Raw genomic sequence first — 15,347 nt, 5'->3', positions numbered from 1 at the left:
TCTGTGGGCCCTGCCTGACTGCAAGAGGGTTGTGGTGAAATGAGCAGGTCAGGAGTCCTGTTTATGAAGTCCTGTTGGGGTTTCCTTTGTTTACAAGTGTAACCTGGGAGTGGCCATGACTCACCAGTATTAAATCAGTTGTGAGGTGTGCGATAAGAACATAACTCATCGTTTCATATCGTTGTTTTCCTGCACTGTTGTGCATGGAAGTGGGGATCTGGTGCTGTCCCCTAAAAGAACCACTGAATGAGAGGGTCGTCTGCCTCACTTTTACACAGCTCAGCACAGACACGGCTTGGGTGTCAGGACATGGTATAAAATCCAGTGTCATTTCTCTGAGGGAAGAAACCGTGCTTTGCCTTTTAAATCTGGCCCTTACCTAGTGCTTGCTAAAGCAGAGGTGAGAAAGCTTTGGACATCTGATTCTGCTTTAGTTTTACCAAGTGGTAGAAGGAATTTTTCAGGAACGTTTCTGTATTTCCCCAGGCAAGTAGATTTCTGACTCCTTATGAGTCTGAGAACACAGAAAATTAAAATGAATAGTCAACACTTAGCATTTACTGCATGCCTGGCACTGTAAATGGATCTCATTTAGTCTTTGTGAATTAAGTACTCTTGCTGACCCCATTCAACAGATGATGAGTTTGAGGATCAGGGAACTTAAGAAACTTGCCCCAAATCATCCAGCCAGCAAGGTACAGGGTAGCCAAAATTCAGAGCCAGGCTGCCTGGTCTGGCTCCAGCATCTGAAACCATTTTCTCTCACAGTAGCCAAAAGGGGAAAAGTCATAGTTTGACAATAAAGCTAATATGGTAGAACACCAAAATAAAAAAGGCTCTGAATCAGGATATGTCAGCAGTTTATAAAATACTTGTGTCCAACACAATCAAAATTCATTTTTTTCATGGCTCAAGGTCATCTTTCCAAGTGAAACTTAGCCTGTTGAGGTTTTTAAGCTGAGGTTTCCTTCCACCCTGCAGTTCCTTGCCTCCACCCTGTTGTCTGCAGGTCACACTTCCCTGACCTCGGGTGGGGATGCCTGTCGTGTGCCGCAGGCCTTTCTGGTCTTGGAGTGTTCAGCAGGCGCCAGGCGTGGAGGTGCTGGGTCCGTGATTCCGTGGCTGCAAATCCTTTTGTTGCCTCCATTCCAGGGGCCACCGCTCTATGTAACTTTTTGGTTAAGGAACATTGGTTGAGAGAAGAAACCATTTTATGTGTTGAGTATATGATGTTGTCCATACCACCCCTAAGTTTACCTGGAACAATTTTTTTTTTCCAGAGGAGAAGAGAAGGTTATGAAACAGATAAGAGCTTCAAGATACTGTTCCATTGTTTGCTTTTACTGTACAAAATTAATGAACCAGCCAACAAATATTTATTGAGTACCTGATATGCACCTGTAATCCTTTAGGGTTCTAGCTGAGGTTGTCTGGCTAGGGAAATGGGAACATCTCCCCAGTTATTAATGCTCTTCTGTTACCCAGCCCAGGGACTTTGTACTGGGCTGGACCAGTGCAGGGAGCTCTCAAGGCCTTGGGCTGGCACCGTGTATTGAGTTACTCACTTTGCTTGTGTGGGTGAATGGGTGGGGGCGGGGGGTAAAGGGTATGTCTGGGAACCTGCATTTTAAATGAGCTCTTCCTATGATTTTAAAGCTTTAAAAAATTAAATTTAAATTAAAAAAATTTTAAGGACCATTAATGGGCACCCAAGGCTTCGGGCAAAGTGGTTGGTAAGCTTGCACAGCTGGCTTGCACAGGAACAGAAACTATGTGTGGGTGTCCCCAGCCTTCACCACTGTAGAGCTGTTCCCATAAAGTGCAACCCTCAGTAGTTATTCTACCCTCACTGCCTCCGTTGTCCATTCACTTGTATGCACATAGCCACAAGCATAACAAGTGTTTACGCGATCAGTTTTAGGGTGTGTTTGACCATTGTGATGTGTGTAGTACAGCTTGCTTGTTCCAGGGGAGTGAGAATCTGCCCTGGGTAAGGCACGAGAACCAGAGCATCTGGCATGGAAGCTTAAAAACAGGCAAAAGTGTGGTTTGTACTCTGCCTGCTCCATCCACGCTGTATACCTGAAGCTTTATTTCTCTCCTCATCCTAATTGACCCTTGAGCAGGGTTGACACAAGTGACTGCTCCCTTCTGAACACTGCCCTTGCTTGGCTTCCAAGACACCTGGAAAAGATGACTCCCAGGTTTCCCTCCTATCTCTCTGGCCAGTCCTTCTCAGCCTCTTTCATCAGATCTTTCTCCTCTTCCACTGAGCTTCTGAATCAGTGACACTTAACGCTGATGCACCTGGAGCTTTTAAAGAGATACTCTCCCCAAGCCCCACCCTCAGAAATAGTAACTTTAAGCTTGTCATTCTAGTCCCCAGGTGATGGTGATGTGCTATTCAAGCTCTGCAACCTGCTTCTCTCTGTGTACTGTCTTCTCAAAGCTTTAAATACCAGCCGTACGCTGGTGACTCCCAAATTTATGTTCACCTCTTGAGTCCGCCCCCCAGCTCCAGACTCATATAACCCAATCATTAATTTACCATGTCCACCACCAAAAGCAGATTTATTTTCTCTGTACTCATTTGTCTTGATAAATGTGGCATGCTTACCCCATTTCCATATCCTGGCCATCAGCTTATCCTGGTATTTTTTCCTCCAGGTAAGATTCAGATCCCTTCTTTGACCTTGTGGCCACCACCTTTGACAGAGCCATTGTCGTTTCTTTCCTGGACCATCACCTCTTCCCTGGCCTGCTCTCACAGTGTCCTAACTGCTCTCCCTGTTTCCACTCTTGCTTCTCTACTGTCTGCTTTTGATTTGTTAGCCTGGCTGGTCTTTTTTGGGAAGTCAGTTGGGCTATATTGCTCCTTTGCTTCCTATTGCTGTTTGGATATAACGCAGGGTGTTCAGGGAGCCCAATACCTGGCTCTCAGCTCTCTTTCCGGCTAGCCTCCTTGCATCGTTGCCTTACCACTGTGCTGGCCACGCTGGGTTCTTCCATGCACCAGACTTGCATGACCAAGTCAGATGTTGCTCAGTCTGTGCCTGCTCCCCTTTTTCTTTCTTTCTTTTTTTTTTGTATGCTTCGAAATTAATTTTTATTAATTAAAAAAATTTTTTAAACATAACAAATGCAAACATTCTTACCATATAATCATTCCATTCTACATATATAATCAATAATTCACAGTATCATCACATAGTTGTATATTCATCATCATGTTAATTTCTTAGAACATTTGAATCAATTCAGAAAACAAAATAAAAAGAAAACAAAAAAATTCATACATACCATACCCCTTACCCCTCCCTTTCATTGATCACTAGCATTTCAGTCTACTAAATTTATTTTAACATTTGTTTCCCCTATTATTTATTTTTAATCTGTGTATTTTACTCGTCTGTCAAAAAGGTAGATAAAAGGAGCATCAGACACAAGGTTTTCACAATCAAACAGTCACATTGTGAAAGCTTTATCATTATACAATCATCTTCAAGAAATATGGCTACTGGACACAGCTCTACATTTTCAGGTGGTTCCCTCCAGCCTCTCCATTAAACCTTGACTAAAAAGGTGATATCTATATAATGAGTAAGAATAACCTCCAGGATAACCTCTCAACTCTGTTTGGAATCTCTCAGCCATTGACACTTTATCTTGTTTCATTTCGCTCTTCCCCCTTTTGGTCCAGAAGGTTTTCTCAAGCCCTTGATGCTGAGTCCCAGCTCATTCTAGGATTTCTGTCTCACTTTTCCAGGAAGGTCCACACTCCTGGGAGTCATGTCCCACATAGAGAGGGGCTCCCCCTTTTCTCTAATTTTTGGTTCTCAAGACCAGTGCCCCTTCCTCAGAGAAGCCTTCCTGCACTACTCCACTTAGGGTATCCCCTCCACTTTTACTTTTCTTTTTTCTGCTTTTATAGCTCTTATCACTCTTTATAATTATTTGTTAACATAGTAATAATAAATCAGTAATAGTAATTCACGTTTATTGAGTGCTTAACTGTTTGCCTAGGTTGTGCCAAGTGCTTTACCTTTGTGAGGACCCACATACTAGATTTAAAGCTGTTTAAGCTACCTTGTTTTTATCTCTTGGGTTAAATATTTCCTTAAATTAAGACAATGAGAACTACTTACTCTTGGTTAATTTATTTGAGTCATATAGTTAATAGGAGAAATGAAAGAATAAATGCTGAATGAATGAATGAATAGGCTACCATCCATGAGGTGGTAAGATTTTATAAATTTCTTTGTTTTCCTCCCCTAGGAGTGTTTAGTGGAAGGTTGGGTATTGTTGGATGCCTCACTCTTTAGATTCTGGATTCCCTTTTTGAGTTTTATTTCTAGATTCAGTTGATGATGTGTGCGTGACAGTGGTCAGTGATGAAGGAAAAGAACATCCATTGACCCTTTATTGCATTCCAGGCACTTCCAGGCCTCCCAACAGTGCTTAGAGGCAGACACTTTTCTTTTCCCCATTTGAAAAACGAGGAAGCTGAGGTTCAGAATAATGCCACACAGAAAGGACAGAAGTGCGGTCTGAGCCCACCTGTACCAAACTGGGACCATTCTGTTTCACTATATGATATCCTCAAATGCAACCCAGAACTTTTCTTATTGCTTTCTGATCAGAGAAAGTAATTTGTCACCAAATTTGTTAACCCAAATCCTTTTACCATCCTTAATCAAATCCTGTTACTTCCAGATACCAGACCATGCAGAACTTTGAGGCAGTTTGCCTGAAAACCTTAATTTTGGTCCTTAAGAAGTATGGACATATCATAAGTATTTTCTTATAGGACACCTGAGGGGAAAGTATCTTACCTTTTTCTTAGTTTGTGTGAGTATGGCAAATCATTTCAAGAAATATGTATTTTTTAATTCAAGTAATAGCAAGGGACCAACTTCGTAAAATTTTTATGAAGGGAGAGAACAGTAATGCATGTTATCTGTAGATGTTTAACTAGAATTGAGAGATACAGATAATCATTGTGTGCTGGGTGATGACTCTTTGGGGTTTGGGTAACTTCTCTTTAAGGAGCTTTTCTCCTGGTTGGTTCTTAGGGAATAAAATAGGCTGGTAACCCAGGAATTCTGTATGACAGGCCCCTGTCTCTATCATCCACCAGCTGTATGTGTGACCTTGGGCAAATCACTTCTAACCTCTTTGGGACTCATTTTATTATCTGGAAATTAATCAGAATTAAACATTCTGTGATTCTCTCTGAAATGTATCCTTGAGAACTCTTCACTGTTCACTCTCAAAGGTGTTGCATAGTGAGGTGTTTTTGTTTTTAAGTAGCAATATCTTAATTTGCCTTCTTTGTACATTTCGGTTTTTCTGTATCATATAACAGAAGTTAAGGGACTTGTAAACTTTATTTTTGGCTTTTAAAAATTGCAGTGTTGTTTGCTTTTTCAAATGAAAGTACTATTAAAAGAAATTGCTTTCCAGTGGTAATTCTAGAGGAAATGCTAAAGAATTCTCCAGCAGGACACCAGAGGAATATTCACTGAACTGTCTAAGCATGTTTTACATCACCTAGGACTTTTCTTATTAAGATTTAGATGGGTGCCAAGTTAAAATTCTAAAACATTGCAAATTATTAAAAATAACTTCCATATTCATCAAGTAAATCCCACAAGGGCAGAGGCCATTTCTGCTTCATGTTTGAATGGACTGAACCCAGGGCTTGTATTAAATAAGTGCTTAATAAATGTTTCTTAAATGAATAAGAGAAAATGCAAAGATATATGTGTATATATATCCATCCTTCCTCCTAGTTAAAATCCTAAGTGAAGGGATACACACATTTAGGAAATAAAACTATAAAGAATCTCCAGGAAGTGGTTACTATAAAAACAGTTTTCAGGGGAAGGGACCTGTGATTGGGTTGGGTACATGGAGGGATTTTGAGGTGACTGGCAAAGTTTTATTTGTTGACCTGTGTGGAGCTACAAGGAAGTTGACCTTTTAACTGATTTTTTGTTTTACAGTAAAAAATTTTATTTAAAAATTGGGGGGGGAAATCCCATGTGAAACAAAAACAGAAGCACTGAAAAATGCATGAAGCCTGTTCAAATTAAATTGATAAGTAACATGGAGTACTGATTCTATTAGAGGGTCAGCAGCTTTATAAGGTAGTGACCTCAGAGAAAGCCTAGGTTACATGTGTGTGTTTTGTAGAAGAGGCTGTTCTCAGCTAGGTCTTGTGGGTGCTAGGGGAGGCTTTGAATGGAGGAAGGAACAGATAGATTATGGGTGTGGGGTGGAAGTTTGTGATGGATAGAAAACTTTTCATAGCTATTTGCTAACAAAAATAATACCAGAATGTATAGGTTGTAATGCATATATAAGTATTTGCCATGCCTTTCCCTCATGGCAGTGCCCAAGTGCCTTCTGCCATTCCTCAGACCCGAGGCCATTTTGCTCACAGGTGAGGAGCAAACCCATCCCTGGTGCTGTACATTCTCCCATCTCTTGCTTCTCACATGAGTGGACTCTCACTTGGGCCCATGTCTCCCCATTTCCAGCTCCCACAAATGTCTGCAGGATTAGAGGAGGGAGATAGAAGCCCTGGCTGTACACTCACTGCCCACAGATTGGCTGTATGCAGTCATGGCGCCCACCACCCTGGTGTGGGCCTGGGCACCAGGTGCTGGGAAGAATCGAAGGTACCTTGTGAGGTTGATATCTCAGGAAGGCCATGAAAAGGAGCCTCATGCCAGGGTGCCTGAGTGTGCAGTGGCTGTGAGCAGGGTGGCCAGGTACTCAGCCAAGTGGGCAGATCCACCCACGTGGCCCCTGGACTTACCTGGTCCCTTGCCACATGGCCCAGCCCACAGCCTTCGTTCTTTCTTTATCAAACCGAACTCCAACTCTGTCTTTTTTTTGAAGGAGAAAAAAGTAAAATCCTTGGCAAGCAATTCTGTACAGATTGACTGTTTTCCTTTTCATGTTAATTCAGCATATCTAAGACAAAGCTGGAAGGAACTCAGGTGGAAAACTGACATGACGGTTCAGCTCACAGACCATCCGCCCCTCCCTTGGGGATGGGCTCAGGCCACTGAGGTTCAGCCGAGGTTACAGTAGGAGTGGAATCAGGGACCACTTGAGCCTCTGGTTTATTTGTGTTGTGAGTCCTGCAACATCTGCTGAGTGACACACTGGTCCCAGGAGTGAGAGGTCCCATGCAGCCCTCCCAGGCTGACAGGAGGCAAACTCAGAACTGTGCAAGCTGTGTACTGATTCAACAGCACATATGGACTCTTTCTTTCTATGCTTCCTCAGATCTACGGTTGATTTTCATGAGACCTGCATCGAGGCTGGGACGCATTTGGGCTCTGCAGTGCTCTGTTGCCTGCCACCTCCCTGCTTTTGAATGTATTCTTTAAAAGCCAAGCTTTAAAAGCTTTAAAAGCCCCCCGGCCCGACCCTATCCCCCACATACCAGGTGGGATGAATGCCTAGTTCTCCTGTGTTTGAAATGAGGTGAAAGTGGTTGGGGGGGGGGATAGTTGATGGCAAGCTGTTCGTCAGCCTGCCTTCTGCTTTGGTGCTGATTGACTGGCAGTGACAAAGTGTTTAAAGATAAAGATCAGAAAGAAAACTCTGCAGAAGCGTCCTGTTCAGTTAATTTTTTGTAGCAAGTGAAGCGAAGGCCTGTTTATAAGAATGTATTTCACACTAATCCCACTGAACCCCTAAAGAACAGAGGGTTGCAGAGCCCCTTTGGGTCATCTTGCTTCTATCTTTGACTTCCTGAATGTCCTCAGACACTGGTAGATGGGCGGCTGAACTTTCTGGAGGGAGGAGAGTTCTGGGGACCACGGGGGGCACCTGGAAAATTGACCTACTTGTTCAGATGACGTCACAAGGGACCGCGCAGGTCTGTGCCTGATCACCTGGGGCTCATGGAGGAAGATGGCAGGTGATAACACCTTGGGGCTTTCTGATAACTGTGCTATTTGTACTTTAATTCTCAATTGTTAGTGTTCATTCAGATTTTGAATGTATTACATACTTTTAAATATTCTTGTCCTCACTCAACTAATAATTAGAAACTTAGGAGTTTTATTTAATTCTTTTAAATGTTCAGAATTGGTTACAAACATGTTTTAATTAGATTCTCCTTAACGTCACACTAAATCTATTTAGATTCTCTTGAATGCTTACAATTAGACCAAATAGGACTTACGGTAGTGATGGCAAAACTTCTAATACTTAGCATTGGTACTGTGGGTTTAATTCATTTCTTTGTGAATTCTGAACCTATTTTTAATTTTTTTCCATGGTCTTAATTGTTTGAACAGACATAAAAGAAAGTACTGTTTCAGAGTAGCAAAAACTACTGGTTATTGCCAGATTGGGATGACTGTTCTGTTCTGCCACTATATTATAAAAATTATATGAATAATTCTCTAAGTATGGTCATGAATAAGCCAGCAGAATTATGGAATGAGGAGGAAGCTATCAAGAATAGAAAGAACTCTCTGGTCACAAACTACACCCAGGTAGAAGGAGAAGCAAACTCTGTGTTGCAAGAAGACTGATTAGCTAGAAGGCTTTAGGCGAGAGCTGATGTGCATGCAGGACCCAGTTCTTGGGAGATAAAAGCCCGAGATGATCCTGCTAATTTAATTTTCTTAAAGCTTTTTATTGTTTAGTTTAACATGTATACAAATAAATAAAAAACTGATAGTTTTCAAAGCACTCTTCAACAAGTAGTTACAGGACCTGTCCTGTAACTACTTCCAAGGTGATTATCAGTTGATTTGCCGGCTCTGAAGGGCACTAGTTTCTTATCTGGTATCTTTTCCTAAAACAACCGGTTTTTTTGTTTGTTTGTTTGTTTGTTTGTTTTGCATTTGGTTGCTGTGACATAACCTATTGTCCCATTCTAAGGACACATTACCTGGTATATTAGCATGTTTGAAAACACATATGAGGTTTAGTCACGTCTTGCTATTAAAATTAAATTAGCAGGGAGATGACTCTTAGGGATGAATCCAGACCTGGCACTGTGTTATCAACAATTCCATCCTGATCAGAAGGGGAAAAAGAAGTGTAATTAATAAAGTATCAGTGGCAGAGAGAGTTCAAATAGAGTCGAGAGGCTACTCTGGAGGTTGCTCTTACTTACTTACGCATGCTTCAGGTAGACCTTGCTACCTATCATAACCTGCGAAACCCCAAGCAGGACCATTCCAGCCAATCCTAAAGAACACCTAGGGCAATATATAAGATTCCACAAGGATTCCAGGTACTAGAGTAACTTTACAAAAACCTACAACCTTTAAACGGGTCCCTGGCCCAGATAAGTCCTAGCCCAGCCTCTCCAAAACATCAGATAGTGCCATCTTCCTACCCCATATTAGTGACAGATCCTTCCATCATGAAAAAGTTAGAATGGCCATAGCCCAAACACCCCTAAAGAGAAGGATGAAAAGATCAAAGATGATGGTGGAGTTATACAGAGAAGATAGGATTTAAGAAATGAATATGACATAGCCCAAACACCCCTAAAGAGAAGGATGAAAAGATCAAAGATGATGGTGGAGTTATACAGAGAAGATAGGATTTAAGAAATGAATATGAATGCAGAATCATTAAATTGATATCTCTTTTAGTCTCTGGTATTTTAGAGCAGCTAGAAGTAAAAACCTTAAATTGTGGAATTGTAGCCCATGTCAAAGTCTGAAATATATTCTACAGCTAATTGTGGTGCTGTGCTTGAAATTTATAGCTTTTTTTGTATATATGTTATTTTTCACAAAAAAAGGAAAAAAAGTCGATTGTGATGATAAAAAATATTTAAACCCTCTAGCCTCCTATATTCTGGAGCAGCTAGAAGGAGAAATATGAGAGTATCATATGGTAGCCCATGACAAACTCTGGGATCTGTCCTGTAACTGCTTGTTGAAGAGTGCTTTGAAAACTATCAGTTTTTTATTATTTGTATACATGTTTTACTATACAATAAAAAAGTTTTAAAAAAAAATTTAATTAGCAGGGTCATCTGGGGCTTTTACCTCCCAAGAATTGGGTCCTGCATCCACATCAGCTCTCTCCTGAAGCCTTCTGGCTAATCTGTCTTCTTGCAACACCGAGTTCGCTTCTCCTCCTACCTGGGTGTAGTTTGTGACCAGAGAGTTCTTTCTATTCTTGTTAGCTTCCTCCTCATTCCATATCCTGCTTGCTTGTTCATGACACCCTTAGAGAACTATTCATATAATACTGTATAATATAGTGGCAGAACAGAAGAGTCATGCACACCCACCCTCCTCTACTTCTTAAAATGGATTAAAAATAACATTATATTATAGTCTCCTTTCCTTTATATCTCAACTGCCTTGTTCACTTGATTGCCCTTTTCCTTTTCATATTTACTGTGAATTCGTGGCATTTAGAGACTCAACTTGCTTCCTTTAGCTGTTATTAATGGTATGCTCTTTTTGAAGTTCAGGTTGATGCAGCTTGGCCTGTGGTAGCCCCTTTATCTCCTATGCCTTATTAGTTCTACCTCAGACGTTTTGGAGAGGTATTTGCTTTACCCTGTTGCAGGCCCACTTTGACTTTTCCCCGAGATATGGCATCAGCTGCTCTCCAAGGAGCCCTGTTAACTTTTAACCCATTTCTGAGCACTAGAGGGTTGCAGTTATGCTGGTGATGGGTCAAGTGGCATCCTTCCTTGTTGGGCCAATTTTGGGACACAGCTGGAAATAGTATTTCTTTCTCAATCATGAAGTCACATTGATATTTTCAGTTTAATTATTTACCTCTTACTTTCCTGATCATTTTAACAGAATGGGGTGGGAAGCTTGCTTTTTCAACTGCCTCTAGACTGTACTGGGTGAGAAAAGGGGTTGTAACCCTCAGAGGTGTTGTGAGAGTAAGAGACTGGGAGCTCCTCGTGAATTTAAAGCCAGAGACACCTGAATTTCAATCTTGGACCCATCTCTGGGAAAATTTACGTTTACCTCTGAACCTATCAAAATGGGAGTTTAGGTGTACAAGTCTACTTCAGAACTGCTTGAACCCCATAAAATCCATGCACAAGTGGTGCTGTTCCTTTGGTGCTTTGTTTTGTTTCTTTTCTGTCCTTCCTGGTGTTTTAAAAAGTAAGTTGGTTATATGCAGTCTTTAGACTTTTGATGGAAGTTGTATTTAGCAATGTGTTACTATTTAGAAATGTTCCCTCTTCCACCTTCCCCAACCCTTGGCCTGTCATTCCTGCTCATTGCCATGAACCCAGTGCCTTTGGAATTAATTATGCTGGGGTAAGCTTATAAATGACATTTCTACACCATTCTCCTAAATAAAGCCTAGAAAACTATAGCCTTTTAAAAAAATTGCTCATGCTGGTTTATTTCCGTTTTGAAAGAATTAGTGATTCCCAGGCACTGTGCTAAGTTCTCAGCTATACATTAATTAATTTAAACCTTGTCCAGTGTATGCAGTAGGTGATTGTAATGACCTTTGTTTAGTAGATAAGGAGACTGATGTATCTAAGAAGGCCACCAAGATGGGGAGTGAAGGGTTCAAAAACCCATCCTTTTAACTACTAAATTGTATTACTTGGCATTTGTCCATCTGTCTATCCGCTCATCTGTCTATATAGCCATTATTTTTCTTTATTTTTATGGTGATGAAGTATAAACAAACTACTTTTAAAATTCATTGCCCTGTAAGATGCATGTGCCAAACCTTTTTAACCTCATCTGACTTTCATGTTCTTTGAGAAATTTGCATTTCCTTTCCCTTTTAATCTTCATTTTGCAAATGCATATAGGATCCTCCCCTTCCTAAATTGAACCTGTTGAATTTTCTAATTTTTTAGGACTCAACTGTTAACTGTTGAATTGCATATTTATGAAGCCTTCAGTCCTTTTTTTAGAAATATCTTAAGGAACTTTAAACAAAACCCTGAAAACTCTTGGGAGGCCCACCTCCACACATCTGTCTGAGGAATGCACCGAGGATTTGCTTGGTTACTGTAGGGCTGTTGCCAGCCGCATCATCATGCCAGAGAGGAACATGAGAAAGGAGCAAAGGGGGCCAGTGGGTTGTGTTCAGATAATGAGGACAGTTTAGGAGGAACTGAAGTCATTGTCTGCTGACTTTAAGTAGTCAGAGGTCCTAGATAATTTGTATTCAAGATGGGGTCAGGGAGAGGGAAGGGCCAGGATTAAATTAAAGCAGGGGAGAGATGGGCTTGAATTTCCTCTTTAGGAAAATCTGGGGATATCTTAGAGGAAGAAGGGAGGTGCTATACAATTCTGACCCTAACTAACCAAAGTTACTGCAGATCCCATAGGTTGATGGCCTCCTGACCGTGCCCATTACAGGCAGCTGTTTTATTTTACTGAAAAAGTCTCATTACATGGGCATAATTGATTGAACCAATACCCACAGTTGAACTCCATCCTCAGCCTCCCTCTCCTCCCTGGGTGATGGGGCCCAAAACCCCAACCCTGTAATCACATGGTTGATCTCTCTGTTGTGGCTGCCCCTAACCCCACCCGCCTCCACAGAACCCTAAAACTACAGGTGTGGCTGGCCCCACCCTGAGTCTCAGTAGCATCAACTCTCAGGTGTGGTTTGGAGGGGAGGATGCCCCAAGAATAATGCAAACACTGTCAGGGATAATTCCAGTGTCTCAGAGAGTATCTCCCAGGAACTAGAGACAGAGGCCAGCCAAAATATTTATTATATACCATGAGACCAGAGGAACCCAGACCCTCCAGGATATAGCAGACAATGGCCAGGGACAGGGCCATTCCCTCATCTTCTCCATTTTCTGAGCCAAGGTTCATCACCCATGTCAGCAGTCCCTCTACCCCACAGATGGTTTCCCTGCCAGCTTATCATTGGAGCCACTGCCTTCAACTTCCCTTTCTACTTCTGTGACCTAAGGAGGCAAGAGGGCGGGGATTAGGGAGTATTCTTCCAGCTCTGCCATTTGATGGTACCAGAGAAGGAGAGGCCTGCCCCCACAGTGTAAAGTCTGGGCAAGTGGGGTGGTTAGCCACCTGGCCCGTGGGAATGTCATTGTAGCACCCTGAACCTGTGTGCAAGCCAGGCCCAGGAGAAGAGGTTAAGGCAGGACACCAAAGCGAGGAGACATACTCCAGAGAAAGGAGAGGCTTCTGGAGCAGAGACAGTAGGAAGCCAGCTTCTGAGGTCTCACAAGACAACATTGTTGGCTCCTCAGTTTCCAGAGATTTACACATCACATGAGAGCTTGCTAGAAATGCAAGATCTCAGGTCTTCCTTCCCTCAGACCTGATGAATCAGAAACTGCATTTTAACGGAGCTCCAGGTGATTCTTGGGCACATTAAGGCCAGGGAGCACTGCCCAGGAGTTTATTATTTATTAATTGAGGTACAGTGATATGCCCTTTGAAAGAATAAAGGTAAATTATCTGTCTTTGGTCACTGTGGAAGGAAAGAAGCATGCCCTCCCAGGAATCCTTTTACTATTCTCATGTGCAAATTATACAGTCTTGAGTAGAAAACTGAGAGGAAAACTGAACCAAGGCCATGCAAGATACTTATTGTTCCTGGCCAGTAGGTTCTGTGAGTAGGTTTGCTTTAGAGCAGTGGTCCTCAGCCCAAAAGATTTTGTCTCCCCCAGGGTACATCTGGCAATGTCTGGAGACATTTTTTATTGTTACAACTTGAGTAAGTGTTAGGCGGGAACTGCTGGCATCCAGTAGGTAGAAGCCAGGGATACTGCTAAACTTCCTGCAATGCACAGGACAGCCCCTACACAAAGAATTATCCAGTCCTGAATCCTAGTGATGCTGAGGTTGAGAAATCATGGTTTAGGGGATGAAGTTTCACTTATAGAAAATCTAAAATCTATATAATTATCCAGTACCTCGTTTTTATTATGAAATATTTCAGACATACCAAACATTTATGTACCCACCATCTAGAACTAATAAATGTTAATTCCTCTTTTTTTTTTTTTTACTTTCTCTTAAAAAAAAAAATAAAACATGACAGGTGTATTTACAGGGCAGTTTCAAAGCCCGATTCCCTCATTCCTTCCCCAGAGACCGTTTCCTTCTAGAAGGTAGGCTGTTTCCTTCTGGAACATGTTTTTGTGTTTTGATTATATGTGTAAGTGCCCATGAAACAGTATATCATATTGCATGAGCTGCTTTGTAATAGCATTCTCACCTTTTTGTATGTTGCAGGCTGTTTTTCCAGAACTTTGAGCAAAGGCATGAGTAGAAAATCGTACTGGTTCTAAATGGAAATATCTCCACTTTCCAAGTAATTTACGTTTCTTTTTGTGTGGTCTAAAAATGTTAAGAAAAGCAGTTTAATGTTTTAAATCAGATTGAGGAAAGAAAACCAAATGTGAGGCTTTGCATATTTTGAAAGGTAGCGTTTTTCAAATGGAGCCTCTGCTTTTGGGAGTGGCTCAGAATGAAGCAAATACGCTTTTCCTTACACTCAGTGGGGAGGATAGTGGTGAACCCAGCAGCCCCCGCCCCCGCCCCCCCCACCTGCTTGCACCCTCCTCTTTTCTGCATGGCATCTCTCAGCCCCTGCTCTCAGCATCCTCAAAAGACATTTCCTCCATCTCTGCATCATTTTTCAGAGCCAGCCAGTTTCTATGGCAACTGTTAGATTGAAAGATGAGCGAGCTGGAGGCAAGAGGCTGGAGTGAGATGCCTGGTGGTGGTGTGTGTCCCTGACGTCACCCTCCTGGCGTCTGGATAGGATGATTCTGGCTACTCCCATTCAGGGCTGCTGTCCAAGGCCGCTTTATTAGCAGGGCTGCCAGGGGCTCTGATAGCTCTGCAAATTGCTTCCCTTTCTGCTCCTCCTACCCCCTTAGAATTTTTCTCTTCGCTGCCCCTTTTCTGTTTTGGCTCCAGATTGTCATTAAGAATGCACAGCTCCAATCTGGTGTTTTTCGGGATGCTCTTTTGCCCGGTGTTCTGGAAGGGCAGGGAGGCATGGCTGCGTTTCACTTGACGTCGACAGTGCTGTGAAGTCCATTCCTTCCTCTGCAAGAATACTGACTATGCAGAAATTTATCGAAGCGGATTACTATGAACTAGACTGGTATTATGAAGAATGCTCGGATGGTAATTATCGCCCCTGCAGAGCAGACCGGGGATGTGTAGGGGCATTGTCTCTCAGAGAAGGGGAGGATTCCTGAACCCTTCCCTGGGAGACTGGTGTGAGGGAGGGGGTACTGGACGTGGCACAGCCAGCAGAGACGCGTGGTTCTGCTGATTTCCAAGGCGTGGTGGAGGACGTGGCAGGTGGGCAGTGTGCGCTCTCTCCAGTGGGAGGCTCTTTTGAGGTTTGTACGG

At 42.3% G+C, this 15,347-nt stretch overlaps 1 protein-coding gene across 5 annotated transcripts in view; it reads left to right on the top strand.

Moving 5' to 3' along the window:
* Nucleotides 1–15,347, top strand: part of TRAK1 (trafficking kinesin protein 1) — a 125,884-nt gene that overhangs the window by 45,287 nt on the left and 65,250 nt on the right. Inside the window, exon 1 of one of the 5 annotated variants that reach the window (XM_077129704.1) lies at nucleotides 14,562–15,116. The exons of 3 other annotated variants lie outside the window; for them this stretch is intronic. In XM_077129704.1, the coding sequence (XP_076985819.1) occupies nucleotides 15,053–15,116 (64 nt within the window). In that variant the 5' untranslated portion in view covers nucleotides 14,562–15,052. Of the gene's footprint in view, nucleotides 1–14,561; nucleotides 15,117–15,347 lie in introns of those variants that run through there. One more of the 5 variants, XM_077129701.1, reaches the window with a different exon arrangement.

Source organism: Tamandua tetradactyla, chromosome 15 (assembly GCF_023851605.1).
Source record: "Tamandua tetradactyla isolate mTamTet1 chromosome 15, mTamTet1.pri, whole genome shotgun sequence".
Taxonomy (NCBI): Eukaryota; Metazoa; Chordata; class Mammalia; order Pilosa; family Myrmecophagidae; genus Tamandua; species Tamandua tetradactyla.
The sequence above is the reverse complement of the archived record's forward strand: the minus strand, read 5'-3'. Positions and strand labels throughout refer to the sequence as shown.